Raw genomic sequence first — 26818 nt, forward strand, 5'->3', positions numbered from 1 at the left:
CAGAGAGCACACAACCTGGAACTGAAGGAATTGAGTTCAAATGTGACCTCAGACACTGGCTGTGTGGCCCTAAGCAAGTCACTCGGCCTGTGACTGCCTTAGTTTCCTCATTTGTAAATTGAGGATAATAATAGTCCCCCCTCCCTTCCCCCCAGATCGTTGTGAGGATCAAGTGAGCTAATCTTTTCAGGTTCTTTAAGGAAGGAAAATGCTTTGCCAATCTTAAAGCACTCTAGAAATGCGAGTTATTTATAAACACTTGCTAGAAACCCATGATCTGTAACTGAAATCCACCCTCGTGTGCATGGCTTCAGACCTCCCAGATCGCCAAATCTAGAGGATTAGAGATTTCAGGCTCCCTGTAGCCCAGATCCCTCATTTGGGAAACGAGAGAAGAGGCCCAGGAAGGTTGTGGAATTGGTCTAAGGAGATAAGAGCAGAGCTGGCATATAAACCCATATGGATTTTCTCACTCCAAATACAAGGTCTTAATCAATGGATACACAATAACTTTTCTTTCGCCTCAGCTCCTTTGGGATTTTCAGTGGCGGTAATAAAACATGAGCCCCCTTCAGATGAAAAAGATGGTTGAGAGGCGTTCCAGTGTTTTCCAAGCTAAAAATAGGGGGTTATTTTTATCTGTTAAAAATCCTATTTTTGGTCTCCTAGAATCCAGGATGGGAAGGGATACCGAGAAGTCCACCAGCTATTTGCAGTCAATAAATCAAAACTGGGAATTTGGACATATAAAGATTACCTTCTTGACATGAGATTTCATAACAATTTGCAATAAAAGTTGCCTTTCAAAATTTAAAAAAAAAAAAAGCTGTCTGGTTCACAGAGAAGCCTGGGCTGTATAAAAATGGTAAAAGCAGATTTTTAACACATCATTTAAAATGCTAAAAGAGCGGGTGTAAAAAGTAGTGCTGGAGGGAGGGGTCACCCTGCAAAGGGCTGTGGGATATGCCCGGGGCTCCTCCCCTGTGGGGAGGACACTTGAACCTTTGTGACTAATGGAAAGTTAATGACCTTATCTCAGGTCATTTCTTAGGTCTCCCTTCTCCCGGGAAAGTTCCTCCTTCCCTTTCATTCCACCCACCCCCAGGTATATTGCTTTTAAAGTGAGTTATTTTCCAGTGTGGCTGTGACTTGGCATCTTTGAGCCTCTGTTTAAGGTCTTGTTTTTCATAGGGTTATAGCTCTAAGACTGAAAAGGATCTTAGGGGCTTTGTAGTTCAATTGCCTTCATTTTACAGATGAGGAAACTGAGACCCCAAAAGACGCCCAAGATCAGAATTTGAACTCGGGGTCTCTTTTTCCACTGTATTGAATGAAACAAGCACTTACTAAGTGCCAATCCATGTGCTCTTGGTAGACACTGAAGATACCTGAATACCTGAAATAATCCATACTCCTAAGGCGAAAAGGACAAATAGATGGTTGGAAGGAAAGAAGGAAGGAAGGAGGGAAGGAAGAAAACAAGGAGGGAGAGAGGGAGGAAGGGAGGAAGGGAAGGAAGGAGGGAGGGAGGAAGAGAGGGGGAAGGGAGGAAAGGAAACAAACAAGCATTTATTTAGTACCTACTAAATATCAGCACTGTGCTAAGTGCTTCACAAATATTGTCTTATTTTATCTTCACAAGAATCTTGGGAAATAAATACTATTATTTTAAAGAGGAAGACAAATGACTTGTCCAGAATCATAGTTAGCCAGTGTCTGAGACCAGGTTTTGACTTCAGGCCTAGAACCGTGCCCATGGCACCCCCTAGCTGCCCCCACGGGCCTATTACTGGCACTGGCCAGACACTGGCACTACAAGGACGAAAATTTGACAGAATCTGTGCCCAAGGAGCTTAGCTTCTATGTTATAGATACAGCAATGCACGTAGCCAAGCAAGTATACAGTAAAGCTTACCAGGGAGTTTCAGTGTGAGAGTGAGCTGATAACTAGGGGCACCAGGAAGAGTCTCGGGTGGGAAGGAGCTGCCAAGCTGGATTTGGAAGGAAGCAGGGGATTCTCAGGGAAGACGGAGATACAGCGGGGAGATATGCTATGTACTTGGAACAATGGACCGGCTTGGGTTGAGACCGTGAAGGGGAGTAAAAGGTGAAAAGGCCATGCAGAAAATTGAAACCAGACTTTGAAGAGCTCTGAATGCCCCCCCCCCCCAAAAAAATTGATTTTAGAGACCATGAGAGTCTTTCCCCACGTCATTCCTGATGGGGGAAAAAGCAGCCTCTTTCTTGGTGACTCCTCACCCCCTTCCCACCTTCACCCAAGCTCTGGCTCACCAGGCCCGCCCTGAGCCCCCACAGGGAGGTTTCCATTTTGTACCTTTCAGACATTATTAGTTTATCAGGATTTTGCAGAGCTGCCAAACCTGTCGCTTACAGATGAGAAATAACCAGACCCACATCACGGCAAAGAATATGAAGAGGCCTTCTGATACATTTTCATTTTGAAAATTGCTTTATTGATGCTTTATGTTTGTCCATTAGACTTTTCCAGATACTCCCCCAAGTCTCCATTTAGTGAGTCTTTCCTCACGAAAAAGCCCAATAGTAACACCTTAGACAATGTATATAATATTCCGTACACACAGGCTCCCACTTTTCCAAGTCAAGAAACAAGCATTTATTAAACACTCGTGTGTCAGGCACAGTGCTAAGGGCTGGGATACCAAAACACTGGCCCTGCTCTCAAAGAGCTTACAGTCTACTGGGAGGCAGCCTGCCAAGAACTGTGACAAATAAGGTTACACAGGCTAGACTGGAGATAACAGCCAACGGGAGGCATTAGAAATAAGAAGGATGGGCAAGCCAGGAACAGGAGGTGGGCGTATTCTCCCATTTCCTCTCTGGTGATCCAGATTGCTCATTTTGTCTTGTATGCAGGGCAAAAACCTGGTCCCAAAGCTGTGGGGAGCAGAAGGGTTTCGTCCACGCTGTGGGAGCCCTAAGCCCCGGGTTCACCCCTTCGGGACTGATCTGAACAGCAATGGGAAGCCACTGAATGACCTGAGGTCAAAGAAGTGGCCATAGTACAGTGAAGACAACACAGACTCTAGGTTCAAATCCCACTTTGGTTACACGTGACTGGCCAATTCGTTTAACTTCCTTGACCTGTTTTCTCAGGTATGAAATGGAAGTGATTTGACCAGATGGTTATTGATATCCCTCCAGAGCTAGTAGATAGGGCTAGACCAAGAGGGTCAAAGCTGTGTCCAAGCCTCCGTTCCCCCTCAATCAAATGCAAACTCTTTCTCTTTTGTCCTTATCTTTGAATTCCTAGTACCTGGCTAAAGTAGGTGCTTAATACATGCTTAATGAATGAATGTTGGAGTTCACCTCACAAATGCTGGGGGTGAAAATGGATAGAACACAGGTTTTGGAGGGAGTTCAAACTCAGCCTCAGACAATTCCTACTCACTTCACCTTAGTTAGCCTCAGTTTTATCAACTGTAAAATGGGGATAGTAACCACATCTACCTCCCATGGTTGTGAGGATAAATATTTGTCAAACACCTTATAAACTTTAAAGTGCTATGTCAATGCTAGTTACTATTTATTATTATTATTACTATCATAACTATTGAAGCTCTGTTACCATCTGCGTGACTCAAGGCCTCAGTTCCCTCATCTGTAAAAAAATGGGGGAGTTGTCCTTTCTGGCTCTAAGTCTCGTAGCCAATTCTGACCTCCCATATTTCAGAGAGCTAATGGTGCTCACTCACTCACAATACCAGGACTAATTGTGCCTGGGCAGTGTACCAAGCAGCTGGTATCAAAGTGAGTAAACCCACCAACCCTCTGATCTATTCTTCTGATCTCCCACTTTCCCAGCCATTCAACAAGTAAAGCAAGCAGTGAGATAAGATATTTTATTTGCATAGTTCATTTGGCAAGAAAAGCTAAGAAGGCTGAAAAACACCAGAGATATAAAAAATCCCATATCTTAATAAATATCAAATTGACAAAACTGAACTTTTAGAAACATTATATTTTGTACTGATAAAAAGAGCTCCAAGTACTCTTTCATACTTCAATTTATTAAAAATTATTTTCTTTTAATTACTCGTCCATGCCCAGTTTTGACAGCATGGTGATTTTTTTTTTTTTTAATAAAAAGGCAAAAGGGAAAAATTGAGGGTAAAAAGGGTTATTCCCAATGGATGCATAGAAAGGAGAAGGAAAAAAACCAAAACAATTATGAAGTGTCCCTACTCACAGAAGGTTAGAGGTATAGAGGTCTTGGAATAGCCCCCAGTCATGAAGTGAGGGCCCATACCCATCCATACATTAAAAGTCCCAGAACTGTGATCAGATGGTCTGATTAGCTTGAGGTGCCCTGCACGAATTCTCTCATCCAAATTGGCAATCTGACAAAATATTATGCGACGGGGAGGTACAGAGTGTTGGGGAAAAGAGTTCCAGGGGCATGGAACTTCTTTCTGAATGGCAGAATATAAGAGTGGCTTTTATATCTGCTACACTCCAACACTCTGGGATTTGGGGGAGAGGGGGCACTCCAAGCCTCTTGAAAACCTCCCCCTGCCTTGACACTCGGTGAGGGGAAGGATGTTTAAACAGCCTTGTCTCTGGAGTTGATAGGAGGGAAAACTCAAAACAAAGCCAAGAGTGTATTCTTCTGCTGAGCACACTGAGAAGGCAAGGAGCCTGAACATGGGAAGGGAACACAGGACAATGGAAGAGTTGTACCTTTCTTTGGTCAAATGACCGCACATCAATTCCTTTTTGAAAGGCTTGGTGAAAAGGGAACAGAGGGAAAGTAAAAGGCAGAAAATAGCAAAAGGCCGGAAACTTTCGCTAGGTGGTGGAACAGCTGCTAGATAAGAAAGGGGCAATTTCCTCTCTTTTCTTGAAATTAATTTCCTCCCATCCCTGACTTTGACCTTCCCTACTCTGTCTCCCCTCGGGCCCAAAGGCCAGGAAACTTAAGGTCATTCTAGTCGGGGATGACAAAGATGCTGAACATTCAAAGAGATGGGTCCTCCTTGGGGGACAAGGTGCTGGGCATTCCTTCCAGGCCAACTTGTAAGGCACATCCGGTGGCCACCAAGACAAGTCTCTGACCACACTCAGGCACACCTCGCCTGGCAGTGGTTACTGGGAGAAGGCCGCTTGGAGCTCTCTGAAAAGGGCCTTCCGATGTCTCCTGTCCTCCTCCTCCTGTTTTCGGGCCATCTGCTCCGCTTTGACCTCAGCTTCAAATTTGCTGGGCACAGACAGGACATGGACCTGAAAAGACAAGATCAGCAAAGCCAATGAGAAGGCAGAAGCCACTCAGCTTAGCTCAGCACAGCCTCCCTGCCCATGACCGAGGACCCCTACCGAAGCAGGCAAGGGACCTTGGGTACAGTGGGCCTGCCTGGAATTCTCTAGCACTAGTTCTTTGCAATCTGGGCCAGCAGGAGGTGGAGAGGCCTCCTTTCGGCCCCACTAAGTCACTGGGAGCCTCGCTGATTGATAAGATCCTGGCCCTGGGGACACAAAATGGAACTAGACCTGCCCTTGAGGATCTTACATTCACTGGGGAAACTATGAGCAGGACTCCTTCAGAGAATCATAGGATCAGATTAAAAACTGGAAGGGATCTTAGAGACCATTGAATTTAACATACAGCTTTCCTCCACATTTTACAGATGAAGAAACTGAGACACAGATAGGTCACATAGATAGGATCTGAGGCAGGATTTGAGCCAGTCTTTCTGATTCTAAATGACCTGTCCAAAGTCACAAGGTCATACAGCCAGGATTCAAATCTAGGACCTCTGATTGCACACCCCAGGATATACCAGGCTAGGCAAGCTAGTCCCCAATAGATCTAATTTCCTCTTCTGGAAGTCCCAGTGCCTTTTGTCCTCTGCCCTGTCCGGCAGATTTGGCCGAGATCGTTGGTCTAGATGAGGGTTTTGGGAAAGGAAGGGGAATTCTTAATAATTATTGGGAAATTCCCAATAACTAGCTGTTGCAAAGCAGCATGGACTTCCTTGGGAGAGAGTGGGCAATCCCTCCCGAAGGCCTTGCGGGCCGTTTGACCACTTGCTGAAGGTATTTAGAGAGGGAGTGATTGGACCTTGCCATTGTCCTCCAGTGACTTGGACAGATTTTTGCTCCCTCCTTATTTACTCCTGTGTCATTCACTACAAGTCTGCCCAAATGGCACCTGCTTCCAAAGCTTACCCTTTCCCCTAGCAATCCATTTTAGAATAGTGCACAGAGCTAGAACTAGGGTAGGGTCAGAGCTTGGACCTGGGGCACAATATCCAGGGAGCAAGGCTGCTGGCTTCTCTGTAGAAGCTGCACCCACGGGTGCCATGAGGGCCCTCCCTTTACTCTTTTGCTGTAACCCTGTCTCTTGCCACCTGGCAAGTGAGGGGCTGTTCAAAAGGCATAAGGAGCCCTTCCAGCTCTAAATCTGTAATTCCATGAAAAATATTTAGCATTTACATAGCCCTTTCCCAAAGCACTTGACATGTATCGCCTCATTCCGTCTCCTCACATTCCCTGAGAGGGGGATGCTCTTATTCTCCCCATATTACAGATGAGGAAAGTGAGGTTAAGAGGGACTTGTCCAGGATCATACAGTAGCATCTGAGGGAGTATTTGAACTCGGCTTAAGACTCCAAATCTATTGTGCCACCTAGTGGCAGAGTTGGCTTAGATGTCCCCACAATTAGCTGTCGCAAAACAGCATGGACTTCAATGGGAGACAGTGGGCAATCCCTCCCGAAGGTCTGGCAGGGTGGATGATCACTAGCTGGAGGTGTTTAGAGAGGGGTGGATTGGACTTTGCAATTGTTCTCAAGTGACTTGGGCAGATTTTTGAATTGGCTCCCTATTCCCTCTGCTTTTATCCTTTTTTCTCTCCCCCCACCTCCCGACTAGAATAAGAAGACCAGTGCAAGCCTTCCTCAGCACCCTATCTTCCTGCAGGAGTGGGGAGGGGGCGGTCCTACCCTTCTTCTTTCCCCAATACATCAATTCTACCTTCAGGGTGGACTGGCCTCTTCCATCGCCCCATTCCCCCACAATGGAATTAGCTTCAGATCCCAGAATTCCTAGTTTAGTCCTTGAATACTTAAATCACCCCATATTCACTAGCATGGCCCTATCTTTTCCTAACTTGTTACTTCCCTAAGCATCTAGCCAACTGCAAACAGTTGGCATTTAATAAGTGTGTTGAATAAATGGGCAATTTTTAGAAATGAGGAAACTGGGGCTCAGAAGGGGAAGAAATTTACCCAAAATTACACAGCTAATCGGTGACAGGGCTGGGAAGCAAGTGGAGGGTTGCCCTCATGGTCCAATCCCCAGAGTCTCCCCTAGCCCCAGAACCAAAGCCTCCTCCTTGGAGAGTGAGGAGAGGAGGTTAACAGGTTCCTGCTCTCTATGATTCAACCTTCAAAGGATTTAAATATATAAAATCTATAAATATATTTAGAAAAAAGTCTGGCTCCAGGGGACTGAGGGTCAGAAGCAAATCTCTGGAGAAAGGAAAAATCACAACTGTCTCTCACACAGTGTAATTTCAGGTTAGCCAAGGGCTTTCCGACAGCCAAACTGCCAAGGCCAGGGGTTGATATGATTAACCACATTTTATAGATTGGGAAACTGAGTCACAGAAAGGTTGCTTGTTCATTGTCACAGAGCCAGGGCTGGAAACAGGACTCAGATCCAGATTCCTAGATTTTGAGCTGGAAGAGACCTTGGGGAAGATATCTAGTCAACTCACCCCCCTCATTTTCCATGCAAAAGCACTTGGGTTGGAGCTCATCTGGCCCCGAGCTGGGCTCCCTTGGCTCTTTCTGGTGCTATGTGCCTCAGCACGGAAGGACTGACAAAGCTCTCCCCTTTTTGGGATCTTGGGCCCTGGGAGTGCTAGAGCTCTGGGGATCCCATCTCTATCAGATTATATAGGGGACTGAGAGCAGGGAAACATGAGATTATAGACTTAAAGCTAGAAGGGACCTGGGGGCGTCGAATCCAATCTCACCTCATTTTACAGGTGAGGAAACTGAGGCTGAGAGATTGAGAACTGCTCAAGATAACACAGCTAATAGCTATCTATCTGAGGCAAAATTTGAATTCAAGCTTAAACTCCAAGTCCAATGACCTAACATGGCACCACTTGGCTGCCTAGGTAGGAGAAAAACTTAAGGAATCCTAGATGGCTGAAAAGGACTTTCCAGGGGAAAATGTAGCAGTCCAGCTCCTTTATTTTCCCTAACAAAGGAAGAGACTTACCCTCAGAAATCTCATTTTCCTTTTAAGGAGATTTCTCACAGAATATCTATACATTTCTGATGGAAGTGGACCTCTTCGATAAAGAGAGCTTTAATTGATCAAAGATGGACAGAAGCAGCTACACCCAAAGAAAGAACCCTGGGAAATGGATAGAAACTGCTTGCATTTTTGTTTTTCTTCCCAGGTTATTTCTACCTTCTGAATCCAATTCTCCCTGTGCAACAAGAGAACTGTTCGGTTCTGCACACATAGATTGTATCTAGGATATACTGCAACATATTCAACATGTAAAGGACTGCTTGCCATCTGGGGAAAGGGGTGGAGGGAGGGAGGGGAAAAATCGGAACAGAAGTGAATGCAAGGGATAATGCTGTAAAAAATTACCCTGGCATGGGTTCTGTCAATAAAAAGTTATTAAAAAAAAAAAAAAAAGAATATCTATACATCAGGGAGACAGTTGGCAGCTTCTCACTGAATGTGCCAGTGAACCTTGGCCCCAGCATATAAGGAGAAGGCAAATTTAAATCTATATCATCTAAATGCATTAAGCATTTAGAGGGCATCTGATCCAACTGTACTCTAAAGATGAGAAAGGGCAAAGGACTAAGCATTTATTTAGCACCTACTATGTGCCAGTAAGTATTTATGAGTCACAACAACTCTCCAGTGTAAAATCTGTTATCTCTATTGCACATTTGAGGAAACGGAGGCAAACAGAAGTCTGAGAAAGCAGAAAAGGCTTGTCAAATGCCTCGATAAAAATTTGCAAATTAGATCTACAGCATTCTCTAGATCTCAGTAACCCTTTTTTGGACCTTTTACTGAGAAAGCCGTGCTGACTCTGTCCATCACTGCTTCTGGGACAAAGGCATGGAGGCGGTAGACGGGATCCAATAGAGGAAGGCCATCCAGCCGCCCATTTGGGCAAAGCAAAGATCGCAGGTGGAAAATAATATGCTAGAGACCTGAAAAGGTAGAGAAATGTTGTCCAATGCTCTGCCAACATTCTTACCAATTGTGGCTACAGTATCTTAACTGGATAAATAATCTATTCTTTCTAGTAAATTGTAGCTGTTCCTTAATCCCATGCCAGGATCGCTTCCTTTTCTACTTGTTGACAAACCCTTAAAGGATACATTCTAGAAAGTGGTGTAAACAGAAGGGTTATTTGAAACCTGTTACATAGTCTGCCTGTTTGTTAATAAATTGGATAATTCGGATGATTACTTTCCTTATTAGCTATCCATCATATTTTGTATCCTTAGCATTTAACACATAATAATAATAACTGGCTGACTGACAATATTTATTCCACCTATCTTTATTTAGGTCCACGCTGTCTCCCCAGTAGAATGTCAGCTCCCCTAAAGCAGGATTCCTCCATTTTTTTGTCTGGCTCTTTGGTGCTTTCTGTACCCAATTTCACAAATGCTTTTGATTGATTAGCCCAGAAAGATCTGACAAAAGGTCTCCTTCCATCCTTCTTTATAGAAATGGAGAAGTTGGGCTGGGGGATCTTCTCAGATATGTTTTAGTTTTGCTGGGCCACTCTTTTTCTTCTTTATTTTTTTTTTATCCTATAAGAGATAGCTCTCTATATAGGGAAAGTTTTTTTTTTTTAAATGAAGGTGATAAATTAAAAATACCCATAAAAGTAAGATGAAGGAAAGAATTACAATTGATTGGACTGCTTCCATTTCCTGGTTCGTGTAGTTTGGCAGCAGTTGACTTTTTTTCCCTAGAAGGGTTCAGGGATGGGAGGGCAAATCCCTTAGGGAAAGGGCTGTGACAAAAGGTCATCAATGGCCCCCTTCTTACCTTGGCTTCGAAGAAGTTCTTGGCCCCTTTCACTCCTTCCATGGCCACATCGACCTCAGAGAGTTTTGCCAGATACATCAAGCCGCTGTCCTCCTCTAGTTCCCCTGCAGCCGCCTTGCGGAAAATCAGCAAAAACTGCCGGGGCAACGAGAAAACAGGCCTGAAAAATCGTCATTTCACTCTCACCAGTTCCCTTTTATAGATACGCTGTCTTCTCCCTTTGGATGTAATCTCTTTGAGGGCAAGGACTGCCTTTATTTTTAATTTTTTTTAAGTTAGACAATCAAGGTCAAGTTAATTGCCCACCTAAGCCTGGATTTGAACTCAGATCCTTCCGAGTGCTAGAGCTCCATCCACAATGCTACCTAGGTTGTCCCCAAACCAATTTGGTCATCTTTCTTTTGCTATACTTTATATCCTCAGTACCTAATAAGTACTTATAAATTCTTATTTTGTTCCTTCTAGTCAATTCCCTTCTCTGGTCCTCAGTTTCTTCATCTGTAAAATGGGAGATCCAGGCTCTAAGGACCCATCTAACTTGAATTCTAGTTAATCATAACACTGGTGCTTCCTTCAGGGCTTGGAATTTCATAAACACTTTTGACTGATTAGTCCAGAAAGATCTGAGAAAACTCCTCCTTCTGTCCGTCTCTTACAGAAGTGGAGGAGGAGGGCTGGGGAACCTTGTCATATTTGTTGGAAGTAGTTGGTTAGTATGGCCATGTAAATTGTGACACTTGAGACACTCCACAATTCTGAGGACCTTATGAATGAAACTCACAGCAGGATAATCAAAGGCCCCCAGGACAAAGAAGGGGACAATTCGGGTGACTCAGTTAAGGACAGATACTCATGAGCAGGACAGAATACAAGATGAGCAAGAGGATGAGGAGCTCCCATGAAAGTGGCCCGGAGGCGGCCATGGGAACGGGCTTCCAGGATGTAAAAGACCCCCACGTGCCAACTCTGTCTCGCTTGGCCCCGAAGGGCACCATAAGGAGCAATGGCGGGCAACCTGAATCCCCTCCTACAGCATCCCAGCCCCTCCTGAGGACTTTCTTCTTTTTCTATCCACTCCCCAACCATAATTGCCCAAGTCCATTCTCTCTGGTTCACTTCTCTAATGGTGAGGAATTGTTTCTGGCCTTTATCTTCCTCTGGGCCCCATGCACCCACTGTGGCTAGTTCAACTGCCTAATCCTTCTTCCACGTGACAATCCTTCTGTATCGGAAGGCCAGCGTCTCAGCCTTTCTAAAACTCTTCTCCAGTCAAAAGCCACAGTTCTTCCAACCAATCCCTATCACGGACTGGTTCCCCTTCTCTGGACAATCAATCGGTCAGCATTAAGCGACTACCTTGTGTCGGGCACAGTGTTAAGCGCTGGAATACACGTTAAAGCAAAAGAAAATCCCCAGCCTCATAGAATCCCTGCCACCATCTAATGGGGAAGACAACCTGCAAATAAACATATACAAGGGAGACTATATACAAGACGAATAGGAGATACTTAACAGAAGGAAGGTACTAGAATGAAGAGTTTTAACTCATCATCTCCACTCATATATATAGCATGGACCCAAAAACCGCGATCACGCTGATCATGCTCCTCTGCAAGCTCACCAGTTTATCCGAATTCTACATAAACTTCTATACCTGAAAACAGACAAAGGAAGAGCTGGACTATTCAGAGCCTTCGCCTTTGGAAGCCATGTTTTTATAAATGCAGTCTAAAATCCCATTGGCCTTCTCATTGCTCCACCACAGGTGCCAGGGGAAGCAGCAGCTTGAGAAAAATCCAGAAGAATTTTAAATAGATAGGCCTTGAATGCCAGGCAAAGCGTGATGGACTTGATTGAGGCCTTCAAAGTGAAAAGGATGATGGAGTGAGAAATTGGCTGCCTACGGCAATTGGTCAAGGAGCAAGAAGGACATGCTGCTAGGTGCAGGTACTGTGCGAAACACTGGGGAGTGCCACAAAGCCCTCCATATTATGAAGGATGCCAGTGACAATGAAAAGACATCAGTGAAAACAATCAGAAACTCACAGGAGACAAAATTCATATGTATATGAGAAAATTCAGAAGCCAAGGGAAAGCTTTGGAAGAAAAGCCGATGGAAGTAGAAAAAGATTTTATTACTGAAATGTACTCTAGACTATTGTGGCTGACGGAGGAAATAGAGGAGTCTGGGAAACTGATTACAAACTTAGCTCAGAGACATTTTATGTAGTGATAGAGAAGGCAAAACAGGGGAGATCAAAAGATGATCAGAAATGAAATTCTAGACACAAAGAATCTCCAGGAAGGAGGGCAGAGGGTACTTAATCTGAAGAAATCAACATGGATGCACAGAGAACTCTCCAACTGAAAAAGAATTTCAAAAGGAATGAACAGAAGATAAGGGTAAAGTCACGTGGAACCGATAGGAGATGACTATAACCAGATGTGTCTGGAAAGCTAAAGCCAAGAATGAACTGAGGTTGGGAAGGAAAGCTAAGGACAGCAGAAAGGTATATTGTGGTGTTTTGTCTATTAAACCATCATGGAAGAAAAAGGAAATCAGAGAAGAAGGGACAGGACTTTTGCTTGGGGTGGATGGGGCAATGATAACTGACAAATAAAAATGAAAAAACTTCCATTCTAATTTGATTTGTGTTTTGTCTGCCCAGGAGAGTGAGCTGCTCCTGGAGATGAGGAGAGTATAAGAGTCCCACTTCTTTAGGGTGGACTGACCCAGATAAACTCCAGCCACGGGCTCCGAGAGAGCTGGAGGATGTGCCATTGATGAACCACGGAGAAAAAGAAAAGTATCCCAGGCCTAAAGAAGGCCAAATGATGTCCGATTTTTCTCCCAAAAGAAGAAAACTGCCACCTACAGATCAATGAACTTGACTTTGATTCTTTGCCAAGTTCTAGAATGTATCCTTTAAGGGAAGGAAGTAGTAGTCATTGATGACAAGAGATCAAGGGGGTAGATACAATTTACTAGACAGAATAGTTATTTTTCTAGAGACAATTTGCAAAGATGTTGGCAAAGCACTTGAGGACATTTCTTGACCTTTTTATCTCTAGCATATTATTGCCTGATTGCAGCCTCTGCTCTGGCCAAAATGGGCTGCTGGATATCCTCCCTGCATAAGAGTCCTTGTCCCATCACCATCCCTTTGCCCAGGAAGCAGAGATGCCCAGAGTCAGCATGGAGTGGCCAGTAACATGCCCAATTCCCCTCATTTCTTTTTCTGACAGGGTTACTAGACTGAGCTATCACAGAAATGCTGAAGATCTAATTCACAAACATTTCATCAAAGCATCTGTCGGGGCTTCTCTACCTTCTCAGACTTGTATCATGTTTTCATCTCCTATTCCCCACTTCTAGTTATCCCGGCCTTACTTCCTGTCCCCATGCCCCCATTTATTCCAAGCAGATTTCAAATCTCCTTGCACCAGAGACCTTTCCTCAAGCTCCCAGCCATTAGTATTGTCTCCTTCTTGAAATCACTCAGTACTTTTAGTACAGAAATTTACGCCTGCTTTCTTAGAGTCTGTCATACCCCTCTTGCTCCTTGAGGGAAGATGATTCATTTTTGAATTCATTTGTGCCTAAAGCCTAGTTCACAGTGTTTTACACACCGTGGGTGCTTAATAGATGCATTAAGCAGGACTGAATGTTGTTCTTGAGGACAAGGTGAAAGCAGAAGTCACATTGTGGTTGGGGAAGAGGCCAAACAGCCACTTTAGATCTTAATCTCAGAAGGAAGCCTCCAGGCGCTCCCAGGGATCAGTGCTTTGGTCCTATGTTTAATCTGTTTTTCTCCAGGGACTCAGAGGAAGACATGGGCTTATGCTTATAGGTTCCAAGGACATGAAGCTGGAAGTCCAGCGGTGGAGCGCCAAGGGCCCAGCTGGCCCAGCCAGCCGCCCAGTCACACCTCTTGGGAAGAGCAATGAGGATCCTTGGCCACCTCGGAGCTAAGCGGGAGTCCTGACAACGCCGAACACAAGGCACTGTTTGGGCCCTTCTCGGAGGCCTGGAAGGGCCCAGCACTATTGTGACTCTGCCTTCTTGAGTTTCCCGACTTCCTCTGCCATGAAGAAAGCCAGTTGGCTCCAGCTCCCTGGTCCGGGCCATGAAAGGTCCCAGCAAATGTAGTTGGTGCGGTCCCCTGGGACACCCCAAGCAGACTCGTTTCCATAGAGACAAGGGGGGGCCCCCAACCAGAGCTGCAAAGTGTCACCGTATCTCAGCCCTGGATCCTTGCTAGATTTGAACAAAGTCAACTTTCTTTGGGCAACACCTGGCCCAGAGCTCACATCCTCACATCTGAACTAAGGGGTTTCAACTTACAACAGAAGCCTCCTTCAGAGACCAGATATTTATTCCCAATGAAGGGAACCCAGTCTACTTTGGGACAACAATGGTCAAGACACTTTTTTTTCATGATAGTGGAAAAACCTGAATTCAAGTCCAGCTTTGAACAAAAGATTGTACAATTCCACCAAACCAGTTCATCTCTTAGGTCCCCTCCAAGACTAAAAATTACTGAGGGATGGCTGATGTGCCCTGGGGGAGAGAATTTCCACACCAGAATTTCCCTATAACCACGCAGGCACAAATATAAGTACAAAAAGCCCCAACATGGAATCTGGCTCTCTGCAGCTTCTGTACCAGAAATGTTCTAGTTCTGATTCTAGAGCAGAGTTCTTCACCTACGGGGTCATGAACGTGTTCTAAAAAAACAAAACAAATACACTGATCAGGTCCTCCCGAAGCACCCTGACTTGGCTTCTCTCAGAGAGCTAGCCCTGCTGCCAGGGTCCGAACCTGCCTGGTCCAGCCTGGCCCCCTCTTCCGGGCATATTCCAGGGTGCCCACATTCTTCCTAACAAGGGAGCCCCGTTCCTATAACTGGACTGCCCTCCCCCCTCCCCCCACCATTAGTCTGAAACTGAGATAAACTAAAAATGATCTGCAAGTGGTTGAGCCCAGGGAAGTGCTCGGGGCAGGGAGGTCCCCGGAGAAAAGCACAAGCCAGGAAGTTATCAGGATTGGAGCCATGAAAGCCAGCTCACTGAGTGGTTTGGGCTCCCGCAGCCAGGAAGGTTTCAGGCAGGATCTGAACTGGGGGCATCCTGTCTCAGGCCCAGGGATCCAACCGCTCTGTCCCACTGCCCAAGCAGTCAGGGCTCCTTCCACCTCGAAGGCCCTTGTGACTGGACACAGAGTAAGTGAATGAGAGTAAGGTACAACAGGATGGGGAAGGGTAGTTGGGGGTGGTTGGGGCTGGATCATCAAAGGTCTAAATAGTCAACTGAGAGCCGGCATTGCTCGGTAATAGGGAGCCACTAGTGGTTGTGTGTGAGTGTGAGTGTGAGTATGAGTGCGAGTGCGAGAGTGTGTGTGTGTGTGTGTGTGTGTGTGTGTGTGTGTGTATGTGCGCGTCTATGTTGAAACTTCTATTCATTGTACCACCTGGCTGCCTTTGAAATTCAAGACATAAACAGGGTAGACACACACACAATCTTAGAGAATGAGGTAGAAGAGAAATAAGCAGAAAAAAACAGTATAAATTGAGGATTTCTTCCTTCATGGAGGAAGGAGAGTGATCCTAATTATTCCCATTTTTGTCCATCATGGGGAATGACAAGACTTCCTGAAAGGTTCCCACCCATCCTTCAAAGTTTAAATTAGGAACACGAGAAGAAGGAATTCCTAATTTAGGCTTTTGGAAGGAAAGCCAGGTCTTTTTTGGTAACTAAATCCAATTAGGGCCGATTCAAAGGAGGCCCACCCACCCACGGGCCTCCACTGATCTCTTGGGCCGCAGCCGCCCAACACTGTTCTTCCTACAGTCAGCTCCCGAATCCCTGAAGACGGTGCCTTTGGGGCTGTCCCAGTGGCAGACAAGGGACAGAAGAGGCAGCAGCCCAGTGTGTCTGCATGGCTACTCTGGGAGTCTTGGCCATCTATGGGACCCGACAGAATTCTGCTCTCCCTTGAGCGGAGGCCCCACCCTCCAAGCCAATTAAAGGCACAGGCTCAGTCTGAAAATCTTTGGGTTTCCATAAAATCTCTTCAAAGCTGCTGTTTAATATGCGTGGGCGTGTGTGTCTGGGTGTTTGGGGGGAGGGGGTCTTCCTTCTTAAATATTCATCAGAACACCCATTTCCTGGCTCCCCAACCTTGCCTCTCCTTGTTTATCCTCCTATTTATAGCCCTCAAAGGTTGGTATGCAGGGGGCAGAATTGGCCACAGGCCCGGCTAGGACTGTCAAGAAGTGGAGGGAGGAAAGGGGACAGAACTGGGGAAAGGACAGCAAAGCTTCCCAAGTTTCTTTAAACAAATCTGGAAAATGTTTTTGTGAACTCCTTTAATAGAAACGCTCCCTGACCCTCCCTCCCAATACCCCCCCCCCTTTCAGGCCTGTGAAGAATAGGACAAAACCATCATTGTATGGGCCTGGTGGGGCACCCACATCCCAGCCCCACCCCCTTGCCATCATCCGGCTTGGGAGCCTCTACATCTAGGAGACAGAAGAGAAGTCACAAGTGGCCATTTCTTTTTAAATACTAGATACAAAACCACGCAAACCTAGTCATCCTCATCCCACAGAAAGTCCTCAGCGGGATGGAGCCGGGAGGCATCCCCGGGTCTGGGAGGGAGTGTCCCGGCTCCTCCAGGCTCCCGGCTTCAGGTGAAAGGCTCCAGATCCCAAAGCCACCAGAGACTTCCCTCCCCCCAGCTGCCTGACAAAAATTACAAAAGAGGAAAATGACAAACGGGGAGGAGCTTGGGGAAAACAGGACCGTTGATTCAGGCTGGTGGAGCTTGAACTGGTCCAGCTCTTCTCGAAAGCCATTTGGGAGCGTGCCCAGAAAGTCACGTCTCTGACCCAGAGACCCCGATAACAGGAGCGATGCAATGTCAGGCCCTCTCCTCCAATACTGAGGAAAAGGATCCACGGGGACAAAGGTCGATGACAGCTCCTTTTGGAGCGACAAAAGACCAGAAATGAAGGGGATGCCTAAGGACTAGGGAAAGGCTGAATTAATTAGGGTCTCTCATTGCACCCCGAGAGATGATGAGATGGAAGCTTTCAGAAAACAACTTCTGTGGCCTGAGGCAGAGGGAAGGGAGAAGAGCCAGGACCCTTACAGAAACATTGAAAAGCCAAATAACTTCGAGAGACTAAAACCCTAACCCTTAAAGTCATGACAAAAGCTCGATTCCAGAGGGCCCAAGCCCAAGGAGACCCACAGCTTTGGATAAAGTCAACGTGGGAACTTGTTTCGCCTGACTCTTCATATTTATTATGAGGGCTTTATTTGTATTGTCTAAAAATATATTCAACTGGGGGAGGAGGGGAAGGAAGAGAAGGAAAGAGAGGAAGGAAGAGAAAATAAATACTTGTTTAAAAAAAAAAAAAAAAAGAGTCCTGACCCTGCAATAATTGTCCCTGGATTCAAATTCCATCTTTGATACAAACTACCTGGAAATGGTCTTAAGCAATTCCCTGAGACTCAGTTTCCTCATCTATAAAAGGAGCAGGCTATATACACTAGCTGGATGGCATGCCAGATTTAGATCTACGATCTAATGAGAATAGTGAAGAAAGATGGGCTTCTAGACTCCCCTGTGCCTTTTATCGTCGCATTTTTGATGTGTTTAAGATTTTTGGTATTTAAATTTCCCCCATGCTTTTCTAATACCACATATTTTAGACACTTAAGAATCAATAGCTAGCTTGGTAATGAACTTACTACCCTTAACTTTTCCTTTATTGATTCATGATACATTTACTGAGGTGTAATAAACTATTCATAATCTGACAAACTCCAGTTTTCTCCAAAAAACTTGTATTTATCTTTCAAAAAAAAAAAAAAAGAAGAAGGATTTCTAGAGTCTGGAGATCCTTGTTCTGTGTTCTGAAGAGTTCCCAACTCTGCCATCTCTATTCTATGGTCCCTTGCAGCAAGGATATCTGATGTTCTAAAGTCCCTCCCTTCCCCGACATCGGTATTAGACACCGTCCTCTAACTGGCTCCTTTTTAGGCGAGAGCTCAACTCTTTAAAAGAGCAAGCCATACTTGTCTCCATTTCTTTTCTAAACCCTCCATATAAATGTCCAAATCTCTCCGTTCTAAAAACAAACCAAAATAACCTGGAACTTGATCAGAGCAGGCCCCAAAGCCCTCTTGGCTAACTTCCCCCAGTCTCTTCCAAACCCTGCTTCTTAGGACCTCATCACTCCAGAGACACTGCTGTCCCTCTCCAAAATTCCCACTGGCCTCTTGGTGTGTCTTCTTGCTTCTCGTCCTTCCTGCCCTCCCCACAAGCCCGACATTGTCATTACCTTCGTTTCCTCCTGGATCTGCTCTCTTTTCTGGTTTCTGTGACACCATTCTCTTCCTGGTTTATTCTTACCTGACCAGATTTTTGTTCATGTCACGCCCACTATCTTTGGATGTTTTCTAAGGGTCTGTACTGAGTCATTTCCTTTTCTCCTTCTGGTCTCTCTTCCTTGGGGACCTAGTCAGTTCCCACAGGCTCAATGGTGATCCATAGAGTCCTAGTCTCTCTTCTGAGCTTTGGTTCTGGATCACCATTCCTGCCTGTTGGAAAACTCAAACCCAAGGTCCTATAGACATCTCAAACTCAGCCTATCCAAAGCTAAACTCATTCTCACGCCTCTTCCCAATCACTCACATTTGCTGAGCCGGTGACAAATTTTCCCCTACCCCCATGGATCTCACTCCGACCCAGGATTCCATTATTCCTTGGGACTATCACCACAGCTTTCTTCTAACTGGTCTCCCAGCCTCAGTCTCCTCCCTATTGTCTCCAGGATCAAATAGCAGGTTCTTTGATGGACATTTAAAGCCTTTCCATACCTGTCCCCATTCTACCTTTCCAAGTTTTCTTAAGGCTTCTCTCCCTTCCAGGAACTCTCCAATTCAGCTCTATTGGCTTACATGCTGGTCACTGTTCTCTCCCCAGCCACCATGTCTGGCTGACTCTAAGTCTGGAGTGGCTTCCCCTCCTGTTCTCCCTCCCCTCCCCCCGCCCTCCACTTCCCTGCTTCCTTTAAGGTTTCTCTAACCCCAGTTCTGCAGAGAAGCAATCCTCCCCCCTCCCCTATTCTGTTCATCTGCTCTGTACAGATCTTGTATGTGGGGGGCAGCTAAGTGGTGCAGTGGATAGGGCTCCAGCCCTGAAGTCAGGAAGACTCGAGTTCAAATCTAACCTCAGACACTTAATGCTTCCTATCTATGTGACTTTGGGCAAGTCATTTAACCCCAATTGCCTCAGCAAAAATTTAAAAAAAGATGAGATTAGTCTCAGATCTCGTATGTGTCTACTGTATATGTGATAATACATGTACCTCCCCGAGCACAGGGACTATTTTCAACTTTCTATCCTTGGGCTACTTGCCAGGTCCCACTGCCAACTACTTAGTGAGTGTTCATTGACTGAATGGCTGGCTGCAGGATTCCTAAGTTCTGACTAAGGTCCCTTCAAGCTCTGACACTGTAGTCTCATCCAACTGGAACATCCAATGGGTTCAATTACACGACGAATCTAATTCTTGTTTCAAAACAATTCTCAAATCAATCAGGCCACAGTCTCAGACTACCGGTAGGCTGGAAAGGAGAACAAGTTCTCTGTAAGAAGTCCGGGAAAACAAACCAACAACAAAAAAACAAACAAAAAAAAGAAGTCCGGAAAAGCTCATCCCAAAAGAAGTTGAGAGTTGATCCCAAGAACTGCTGCTCATTTTGGTTGGCACCGGATGCCAACTGGGCATTCAGTTGCTGTTCTCTGTGGCCATGCTCACCAGAAGGCAACTGCTCTCACTTCAGCAGCTGTTGCCTGTGGGTTTAGGGCTCACATTTCTCCGTGATCATCTCCTAAGTGACAAGTCTCTCTCCTGTATGAAGGCAGCCAAGGTTCATGAGACTCCAGACCAGATCAGGTGCCAAAATCTAAGAATGCTAAATGAAAGATTATAAGGCACAGCTGGGGATGTGCCCACTGATCACTGAATGGGAAAGCATTTACTCAACTCATTAGTGTAGTGCCTGGTACTTTTTCTGTGCCACGAATTTTGATAGAACTACTAAAAGAGAAATAACCATTAGCCTCCAAAACTTACAGCCTATCCATCTAATCAATACACTGTTGAATATGTGGCAAGTATACTGAATTTATTTTATAGTTTTTAAAAAACAGATTGAGGGGAGGGATGATTTTCTGGATCAGGCTGTCTCTGTACTAGCCATATCCCCCGCTCCCCCATCTCTTTGTGCCTTCTCTCCTGCACTATGGGATTCTGTGGACTGCTCTGCCCGCTACTATCTGATGTCTTCTCTGTCTAGAAACGTCTAGCTCCCTAGCTATTAATGGCATCACCTTGCCTGTGTAGGATAAAATAGACCAAATGAAAGGCAGGAGAAATGCTTGCAGTTCATTTAATTCTTTTGTAAAATCCACTTATCAGAAACAGACAGAAATAATCCAGCACTGAGCTAATAGTGAAGAGTACTGGATTTGTACTATAAGAATTTATATCTGAATCCCTCCATGTGACCAGATTCTTCCTCCTCCTTGATCTTCACTTTCTTTCTCTGTGCAATGATTAGGAGTTGGGGAAAGGTTACTTCTAAGATTCCTTCTGAGATTCAATCTTATATTCCCAAATATTGGGGTGGGGAAATTTTCATTAGTGAAGGAAGTTTCTACTATATCTAGATTACTTTGTAAATTTGTATGTTGCTTCTAACCCCTTCCTCATTTTTGGTATCTCAATGCTTAGTACAGTGTTTAATACACAGTAGATATTTTAAAATGTTAAAATAAATATTGATTGATTGATTGGGATAAATGAGGAAATACTGTCCGTCAATGCTGATAGACAATGGTTCTTTTTCAAATTATAATCTTGGAGAATTGCCTGGGAAGCCTTCAAGGTTCATAGGTTATAAGTCTCTTGCTGGAAGGTACTTTAGAGATCATCTTATCCAACTACCTCATTTTTCACTTGAGGAAACTGAGGCTCAGAGGAGATCAATTGACTAGCCCAAGGTCAGGGAGACTATATGTGTTGAAAATGGGAACTTGAATTTTGGGGTTTTCCTCACACTAAGGCTAGCCCTCCATCCTCATGGCCAAGTTATTCTTCTCCTCAGCAATATTTTTTCAATATATTTACAAATTCACAAATTTAATTCCAAGAAAGAAGCAATAAGTAGGCATAGAAATATAGTAGTGAGAAGATAGACAGCCCCATAATATATAATAATGTCTTTCATTTTCCAGATGAGGAAACTGAGACCAAAGTGACCTACTCAAAATCTCATATGTGATAGAGATCTGGGAATGACAAGCCTGGGATTCAGGGATTCTGAACCTTGGAATAATCTTCATCTTTTTGGAGAAACAGATTTAAAATAAAGCTTAATTTAAAAGGCCAGTAAGTTTAAAAAAAAAGTTTACTAGGAGCATTTCAGAATTAAGTACTAGGCTAAAAATTGGGAACAAATGCAAAGTAGGTAGAAGATAATCTCAGGATAGAGGTGAGGAGAAGGTATTTTCCCAAAGTCTGTTCATTGCACCCTTGCTAATGTCCCTGGCCAATTTCACCCCTACCAATGTCTCTGGTCGATTTCACACCCCCCTCCCCCAACATCTCTAGCCAATTTCACCCCTGCCAATATCTCTGGCTGATTTCACCCCTGCCAGTATCTCTGGCCGATTTCACCCCTGCCAATATCTCTGGCCGATTTCACACCCTCACCCCTCTCCACCCCCATCTCTAGCCAATTTCACTCCTGCCAATATCTCTGGATGATTTCACCCTTGCCAATATCTCTGGACGATTTCATCTCTGCCAATATCTCTGGCTGATTTTACCTCTGCCAACACCTGTCAAATATAGCCTCCTCTCCCTTGACATTGTCGAGCCTCTAGCGCAAGTTTCTCCTCTCCTCCCATCTGGACTCTTACAATTGTCTGCCTCAAGCCTCTCTCACTCCAATCCTGCTGTTGAGGGCCTAAGGGACTGGCCTGGTGGTGCCCTAGACAGTAACCAGAAAGTTCAGGTGGGGGTGCTGGGCTTGGCTTAGCTAGGAGTAGGAAGAAGGTAACAAGGTCAGCTTTGCACCTATGAGCCTGAGAATTCCACAGAGCATCCAGCTAGAGAAGTCAAAGGGCAGATGGTGACTCGGTGCTGCTATAGTCCGGTACCACAAGATAATTAAGACTTATTTAGGAACCAACTGCATATCGATGGGATAACCAAACTCGTGGAAGCTCATAAGGTCGCCAACAAGACAATAGAAAAGAAGGGAGGTTGAGGACAGAATCCTGGAGGATACCCACAGCTGGTGGATGTGATGAAGCTAAAAGTAGAAATAAGGAGTCAAGGCTGGGAAGGAGGAGAGTACAGCTAGAGCAGGATGATGGCCTGGAAAAGTATTGGAAGTCACAGTGAGGATGAAGAGCAGGGTTTGAGTGTGACCCCATCATTCATCATCCAGAAACCTTTTATTAAGCCATCTAAGATGCTAATGAGAATTGACTCTCAGAGCACCCTCCTCCCCTGACAACCCTAGAGAAGCATGAAGTGTAATGAGCTGAGCACTAGATATAGATCTGGAAGACCCAAGTTCAAATCCCACCTGGCTACTTACTAGTGTGACTCTGGGAAGTCATCCAAGCTCTGCCATTTCCTGAACAAATTGGCCTGGGAGGCCTCTAAGGTCCCTTTCAATTCTAAATCTCTGAGAGAGTCACCTCCCTTCTTGGAACCTCAGTTTCCTAATCTGAAAAATGGAGATAATGCTTACTCTACAACCGCGTTCTCATGAGAAAGGTATTTGGTGATGTTTAAATGTTCACCTCCCAGTATTTTTCCTACTTTTCCCTTCCTCTATCCCCCACCCCAAGATTTGTACTTCTCTGATGTTTACAGAAAATATTCTAAACTGGACATCTAACCACCAACAGACTTTGGTTTCAGGAAGGAGATAAGTTGTTCTCCCTCCCACCCGGGATGCCTGAATATAGCAAATGAGCAAGACGGAGGGAATTCTGGGCAGGTGGTAGAGGAATGCTAGACCGGGGTGACTGGCTTCAGCTGGGCAGAGGCCCAGCTTGCTCACACCACACCCTCTCTATTTCTGCTCCCTGAAGTCACAGCTTCACCTTCTCCATCCCCACAAAGGCTCCTTTGACAACTCTCCCCTCACTTTGATCAGATTTGTAGGGTCAAAAACTTGGAGCTACAAGGGACCTCAGAAGCCCTAAAGAAGGCCTAAAAAACTTAGGTGACCTATTCAAGGTCACACAGGGACTGTGTCACAGCTGAGATTTGAACCTGGTTCTTTGATCCTAGATTTAGATTAATCCAATTCCTTTATATTACAGGGGAAGAAACCCAGGCTTCTTCATCTAGAATATATTCCTCCCTCAAGAGGTTATCCATCCTATGGACAGTACGTAGTAGAGCCAATATTTGAACCCAGGTTCTATGACTTGGAAAGATCACAGGGTCACAGATCTAGGGATGGCCATGGGCATCTAGTTCAACCCATTCATTTTTACAAAGAAGGAAGCTCTCTCAGGGAGGTGATACGCCCAAGGAACCCGGGAAGTTCCAACATTCATAGTATTTGTAACCCAGGGATGTCACTGAAGCACCAGCTGCCTGTCCCAAGAGTCGACTGAGGAGGAACCTTGGGAGGGAAGGAAGGACGAGTCCCTTCAAGTTCTGAGAGGGAGAGTTTAGGATCCTTGGGCAAGCAGAGCGGAGTGGGAAGGGGAGGTCCTGGTGGGATCTGGAATGAGGCGGGGGCCAGTCTAAGAGCGGCATTTTCAGGGGAAAAGAAACACCTCTAGAGCCCTGCAGTTATCTCAGGGGAGATCACCTATTAACCCAAGAACTCACAGAGCCTATCGGCCAAGCACAGGAAGGGTCTCATAACCCAGAATGGCGGCTAGGAGGGACAGGTTTCCAGCTCCCTTCCCGGCCCAACCCCTCTGGCCAGGCTGGCTCACCAGTTTTCGGCAGGGACAAGGGGCTCCGGGTGGGACGTGCGCCACCTTTGAGGACTTCCCGGCTCAGCTCAGGGCCCAGCTCCTCCAGTCAGCCTCAGCTGAGGCCTTTCCCTCCCCTCCCACATTCCCAGGGGCTGCTCTGCCGCTCGGTACCAGAGGCCCGACCGACTGCTCAGCGCGGCCTTTACCCCGGAAGGCCGGGTGAGGACTGGGGAGAACCAATACCTCTCGGAAGCTCAGCTTGTTGTCCAGGTCCTCGTCCACCTCCCTGATCATGTTCTTAAGGTCCAGGTGCGTCTGGGGGGCTCCCAGCCTCTCCATCATCATCTTCAGCTCCATCAAGTCTATGAAGCCGTCTTTGCTGGAATCAAATCTGCAGGGTGCAAAGCAAGGGCCGGGGTTAGCAGGAGGGGAGAGTTAGGTGCCCTCCACCAACATCGGGCAGCGGGCGGTCGTTCCAGAGCAAGGGGGCCCCCGAGCAGCAGGACCACGGGCACGGAGGGCCCTCACTCACTCCTGCCCCAGGTGTCCATTACGAGGGGGTTGGGAGTGGGAAGGTCGTGTTTACACTGTCTCTGTCACGGAGCGTAGCTCAGCCACATACAGGCAGCAACGTGGGGGGAATTCAGGGATCAATTCCTGCTTCTGATGAGAACTGCCTGGGCGATTCTGTGCCTCAGTTTCCTCGTCTGTAAAATGGGAAGAGATGACCTCAGAGATACCTTTATATATGATAATATGATCTCTACTTTAAGGTTTGGAAGGGGGGATGGTAATAAGATGAAAAAGGAGGGGAAAGGAAAAGTAAGAGCTTGTGCTTTCTCCAGATTTACTGTGTCTCAGTAGAAAAGGTGCACTGGCTTTGGAGTCAGAGGACTCTTCTAATTCTACCTCTGACCCGTGCTACTTGGCCAAGGCGAGTGACTCAGTTTCCTCAGCTGTAATGTGAGAAGACTGCCTGGAGGAAGCAGCCCCTGGGCTGAGGCTTTGATCATGCTGACTTCAGGGTCCTAGATCTTGACCTTAGGTCAAGGGGCACTCTCATTGTTCTGGGATGCCGGCTAATCTCAGGCTCAGATAAGGCCCAGAGTTGGCCCTTATTCCCAGAGATTGTCAGCCTCCTGAGGGTAGGGACTCCCTTTTTGGCCTCTTTTCATTGTCCCAAAAGAAAATCTTTAGGCTTTGGGACAGTTTTACTTCTGAGTTTCCCCAAATGCTTTAAGTGCTTGTCACTGCGTCCCCACGGCTGGAAGGGGCCGGTACATCCTGTGGCAGGAGCCGCAGCTCGTGGGGCCCACGTTCCAAGTGCTCTGGGCCCCCTCAGGCAGATCAGGGTGAGGGTCCGTGAGCCTGTGGGACTGTGGGCCGGGTGCGGGTCCGACACTGTGTCGCCTCTGGCAGGTAGCACGACCCCTCTGGGCCCAACCTGCCTTATCGAGCCTGGGATTTCCTTGGTGCAGGCGCCTCGGCGCTCTCCTGGGGCCAGAACCAGATTAAAAAGTATCGGGAAAATGTGTAACAAAATAAAATGCACCAGAGCAGGGACAATGTTAACAGGGAGTCTTTAAGGAAGCTGGGACTGGGCTGGACGCCTCCAAGGGCGCGTCCAGCTCTGGGTCTCGGATTCCCGACTGCGCGCCCCACTTTCTGATTAACCGGGGGGAGGTTTCTGTTTGAGCGGTCCCTCGCGCCAGGAGCTGCAGGGAGGGAACCCCTCCGCGTGGCCCAGAGCCATCGTGGTTATGTGACTTGGCCACAGTCACACCGCAGGATAAACAGATAAATCCCATCGGGGTAGCGGGAGCAGGTGGATTCAGTGGAAAAAATCGACAAGGCCTTCCTTCTGCCAGCCCCGGGCCTCTCGGAGCCAGAGGCCGTCCTGGAGCCCACAGCCCCTCCAGCCCTAAAGGTCAAAGACTTGCCCTTAGGGGGATCTAAGGGAATGTGCCTCGGGCTCCTGGGCACTCTTGGTTCTGGGCGAGCATGCTGAAAGGGCCAAACTTCTGGAGGACAAGGGGATCTCGGTTAGCCTCCAGGAGGCTGCGGGCAAAGGAGGCTCTGGCTGTGAAATCTTTCCCTGACTGGGAAAACTCAGTCACTCCCTGGGCCTCAGTTTCCTTATCGGTATCAGAGGACACTTTACTAGTTGATCTCCTTCCACTGTCTCCTCTGGCCGGGGGATCATTTCTCCAAAGCCAAGATGTCTGAGAACAGCCAGTCCAACCCTCCTGTTTTACAGATGAGGAAACTAAGGCCAGAGAGCTCTGGTCATCAAGGCCCAGCTCATCCATGGGGCGAGCATCAGAGGCATGACTTGAACCTGGCTCCTCTGCCTCCAAGGCCTTTGGGTTTTTTTTCCTATACTAGACCGCCTCCCATCTGCTCTGGAATTTTATTTCCAGTCCTGAGCTTGGGGACCAATTCCTGTTTCTGATATAAATTGCCTGGGTGATTCTATGCCTCAGTTTCCTCATCTGTAAAATGGGGAGACAACCTCAGAGACACCTCTATATATGATATTGATCTGTCTCCAAATCCCAGAATTTCAGCCCTGATCACTAACTGAATGCCCCACTAGCTCCTCAAATTCGATATGACTATAACTAAGGATCCGAGTTCAAATCTTGGCTCTTCTATTTATGATCTGTGTGACTTTGAAAAAAATCAATGAATCACTCT

General features: G+C 46.2%; 1 protein-coding gene across 1 annotated transcript in view; it reads right to left on the reverse strand.

Annotated features, from left to right (window-relative positions):
- Nucleotides 1-2451: 2451 nt before the first annotated feature.
- Nucleotides 2452-26818, reverse strand: part of EFHD1 (EF-hand domain family member D1) — a 44177-nt gene continuing 19810 nt past the window's right edge. Inside the window, exons 2-4 of the mRNA XM_051999355.1 lie at nt 24365-24512; nt 10087-10221; nt 2452-5259 (exon numbers count right to left, since the gene is read on the reverse strand). Of these exons, the coding sequence (XP_051855315.1) occupies nt 5125-5259; nt 10087-10221; nt 24365-24512 (418 nt within the window). The 3' untranslated portion in view covers nt 2452-5124. The remainder of the gene's footprint in view (nt 5260-10086; nt 10222-24364; nt 24513-26818) is intronic.

The sequence above is a fragment of the Antechinus flavipes genome, chromosome 4, assembly GCF_016432865.1.
Source record: "Antechinus flavipes isolate AdamAnt ecotype Samford, QLD, Australia chromosome 4, AdamAnt_v2, whole genome shotgun sequence".
NCBI lineage: Eukaryota > Metazoa > Chordata > Mammalia > Dasyuromorphia > Dasyuridae > Antechinus > Antechinus flavipes.